Raw genomic sequence first — 3,348 nt, 5'->3', positions numbered from 1 at the left:
CATATCCAAATACACAGAGTTCAGGTGATGTCACCCCCCCCCCCCCCCCCCCCCGGCGGCCATGTTGGAGGTCCTCAGCTCTGAACAGCTGACTGTGTTTCTGTCGTCTCAACAGAATTGAACAGACGGTTAATTTCTGTCTGTTTCTGACTGAACTGATCATTTCATCACTGATCCATCTGATTGATTTAGTGTTTAGATAATGTCAGCTTGTTAGCTAGCTAACCATAGTATCTGGTCAGCTAACATCACTGTCTTGTTGTTAACACATCTGATTAGCATACTAGCTAACGTAGCTAGTAGCGGCTAGCGTTAGCGTGTTCACATTAACATCGGTGTGTTTGCCGGCTAGTTAGCTAGCTAACAGTTTGTTCAGGTTAACTGAGCTGACTCTTCTCAAGCTACAACTCAGAGTGTTTTGGAGTAGAGACTAGGGCTAAAGACAAGACAGTTTACTGTGTCACAGTAACCAAATCCACCTTATCACACTATTCACTTTTACTGAGAACGTTACTGAATGGATCTACAGCCACACCACAACAAGCTGACTCAGCTGCTCTCTGCTTCTAGCCCAGTTTTTATACTTTTAGTCATTATTTGCGCACAGCCTTTTTTCCAATACACCTCTGTGATAGTGACAGATGTGGTTGTTGGGAGATTTGTGGCGTAACTGCAAAGCATTTAGCGTCTGTAAGAGCCATTTTTAACACTACTGATCCTGCATCTCAGAACCAAAACGCCCCCTTTACCTCCTACAGAAACACTGGATAGTATGGTAATAAAAGTGCGATGGCAAGGCAAATATTAGATTATCAAAGCCGTAGTATATGAATCAATACCTCAGCACTGATCACACCTGTACTCACTTGCTCAACACCTCTGTAACACTGACACTTAGCCCAAAACATCACACCCGACAATTCACAAGCTCTTCTTCAGTCTCAGCAGCAGCAGGCTAACGGGACGCTGAACGCTGGCTTCAAACAGCCGGCAGCAGTTCATAAAACAAATTGAACCGACAATCAATTGTGCCATTACAAGTATAGATTACTTGTGTTTATATGTTTGTATGAATATGTGTGTATACTGTAAATGTGTGTATGTACGAATGTGAATGTTTGCATTTCTGTGCCTGTATGAGGGATTTTGTCCGTGTGATATCATTGATTACTTCTATCTGTTTTCTTTCCTCTGTCTTTTCCAGGCATCGTGCTTGCTGACATCATCGAAAAGTACTTTGTGTCGCCTACGCTGTTCCGAGTGATCCGATTGGCCCGTATCGGCCGCGTGCTGCGCCTCATCAGGGGCGCCAAGGGCATCCGGACGTTACTGTTCGCCCTCATGATGTCACTTCCCGCCCTCTTCAACATCGGGCTCCTCCTCTTCCTGGTCATGTTCATCTACGCCATCTTCGGCATGGCCAACTTCGCCTACGTGAAAAAGCAGGCGGGGATCGACGACATGTTCAACTTCGAGACGTTCGGGAACAGCATGATCTGCTTGTTCCAGATCACGACCTCGGCGGGATGGGACAGCCTGCTGAGCCCCATCCTCAACAACTCCCCCGAGGAGTGCAACCCCCACATCCCGCACACCGGCACCAACGCCCGGGGGAACTGCGGGAACCCGTCGGTGGGCATCACCTTCTTCGTCACCTACATCATCATCTCCTTCCTCATCGTGGTGAACATGTACATCGCCATCATCCTGGAGAACTTCAGCGTGGCGACGGAGGAGAGCACCGAGCCGCTGAGCGAGGACGACTTCGAGATGTTCTACGAGGTTTGGGAGAAGTTCGACCCGGAGGCCACGCAGTTCATCGAATACGCCAAGCTGTCCGACTTCGCCGACACGCTCTCGGAGCCGCTGCGCATCGCCAAGCCCAACAAGATCAAGCTGATCTCCATGGACCTGCCCATGGTCAGCGGGGACAAGATCCACTGCCTGGACATCCTGTTCGCCTTCACCAAGCGCGTCCTGGGCGAGTCGGGCGAGATGGACGCCCTCAAGCAGCAGATGGAGGAGAAGTTCATGATGGCGAACCCGTCCAAGATCTCCTACGAGCCGATCACGACGACCCTGCGCCGCAAACAGGAAGAGGTTTCCGCCACGGTGATCCAGAGGTGCTACCGCAGACACCTGGTGAGGCGGCAGATGAAGGCCGCCTCCTACTTGTACCGGCAGATCACCACGCCCCGGCACGCCGGAGAGGAGGGGGAGGAGGGCGACGAGGGGGGAGGGTTTGGGGACGACGCGCCGGAGAAGGAGGGGCTGATCGCCGCCATGATGAGGGAGAACTACGGCTCGGTCTTGGCGGGGATGGAGCGCTCCGAGACGATTTCCTCCACCTCCTCGCCGCCGTCGTACGACAGCGTGACGCGAGCCACGTCCGAGCTCTTTCACCCGCTCGCCGCTAAGACGGAGACGGCCGTCGTCGTCACCGCAGACAGCGAACCGAGCGAACAGTTGCCGCCAGAGGGCGACCCCGACAGAGACCGCGAACCGCTGCCGTAGCGGGAACCGGGACGCAAACGAGAAATGAGGATTTCCTCGTTTTGGGTTTAATCTGTTTGTTCTTTTGTTTACTGAATGTACCATAGCAACCGAACACTGGAGCTCAGTGAGGAGGAGGAGGAGGAGGAGGGGGAAGCTATGAGCGAGGAACTGCGGGACGAACTGCAGGAGGAGCCGAGGGAAGGAGCAAACAAAGTGGATTATTATTATGTTTAATATTATTTCCCGTTCCCGCTGGAGATCCCCGGCCTCAACTCCACACTGGTTTCTGGAGTTTCTTAAAGGGAAGGAGAAAAACTGAGAGGCAGAGAGGAGCGAAACCTCGTCTGTCCCGGTTGGAGTCGGCTCTGCCAGAGAGGAGAAGAACCTCGGGATCCCTTTGACCTTTTGTGTCTCTCGCGTCGACCGGAGCCGAGGGTTTAGAACAATGACTGACCTTTGACCTCAGCCGGGGGGGTCAGAGGGTCAGAACAACTATATCACTGATGTATCCATCATTTATTGGACTGGGGGCTTCACGCCGTCCCACAGCTGATCAATATTTACAGAGTCTGCCTGGCTGTAAGAGTGAAGGTCTCATATTCCTGTTGGTGTTTTTCGACGTTAACGGTCGACAACTTTCTGACTGACTGAGACTCGACGGAGGAGGGGAAATATGACAAAGTGATTCAAAAAAAATGTTTTTCGTAGTAAAAGTATAACTTTGTTGATGTTACCAGTCTTTTAATAGCGGTACGATTATTACTATTTTTTATATTTTTTAGAGTAAGTTGAAGAAAAAATAAGCAGTCTCTCTCTTTTGACTTTGGAGTGGCGCTAGCTTTGAAAAGTGTC

General features: G+C 51.1%; 1 protein-coding gene across 1 annotated transcript in view; it reads left to right on the top strand.

Annotated features, from left to right (window-relative positions):
- The window catches only part of scn5lab (sodium channel, voltage gated, type V-like, alpha b), a 167,931-nt gene extending 165,417 nt beyond the window's left edge, over positions 1-2,514 (top strand). Inside the window, 1 exon segment of the mRNA XM_078291518.1 lies at positions 1,205-2,514. Within this exon segment, the coding sequence (XP_078147644.1) occupies positions 1,205-2,514 (1,310 nt within the window).
- Positions 2,515-3,348: the final 834 nt, after the last annotated feature.

The sequence above is a fragment of the Centroberyx gerrardi genome, chromosome 22, assembly GCF_048128805.1.
Source record: "Centroberyx gerrardi isolate f3 chromosome 22, fCenGer3.hap1.cur.20231027, whole genome shotgun sequence".
NCBI classification, from domain to species: Eukaryota; Metazoa; Chordata; class Actinopteri; order Beryciformes; family Berycidae; genus Centroberyx; species Centroberyx gerrardi.
This window is presented reverse-complemented; position numbering and strand designations above follow the sequence as displayed.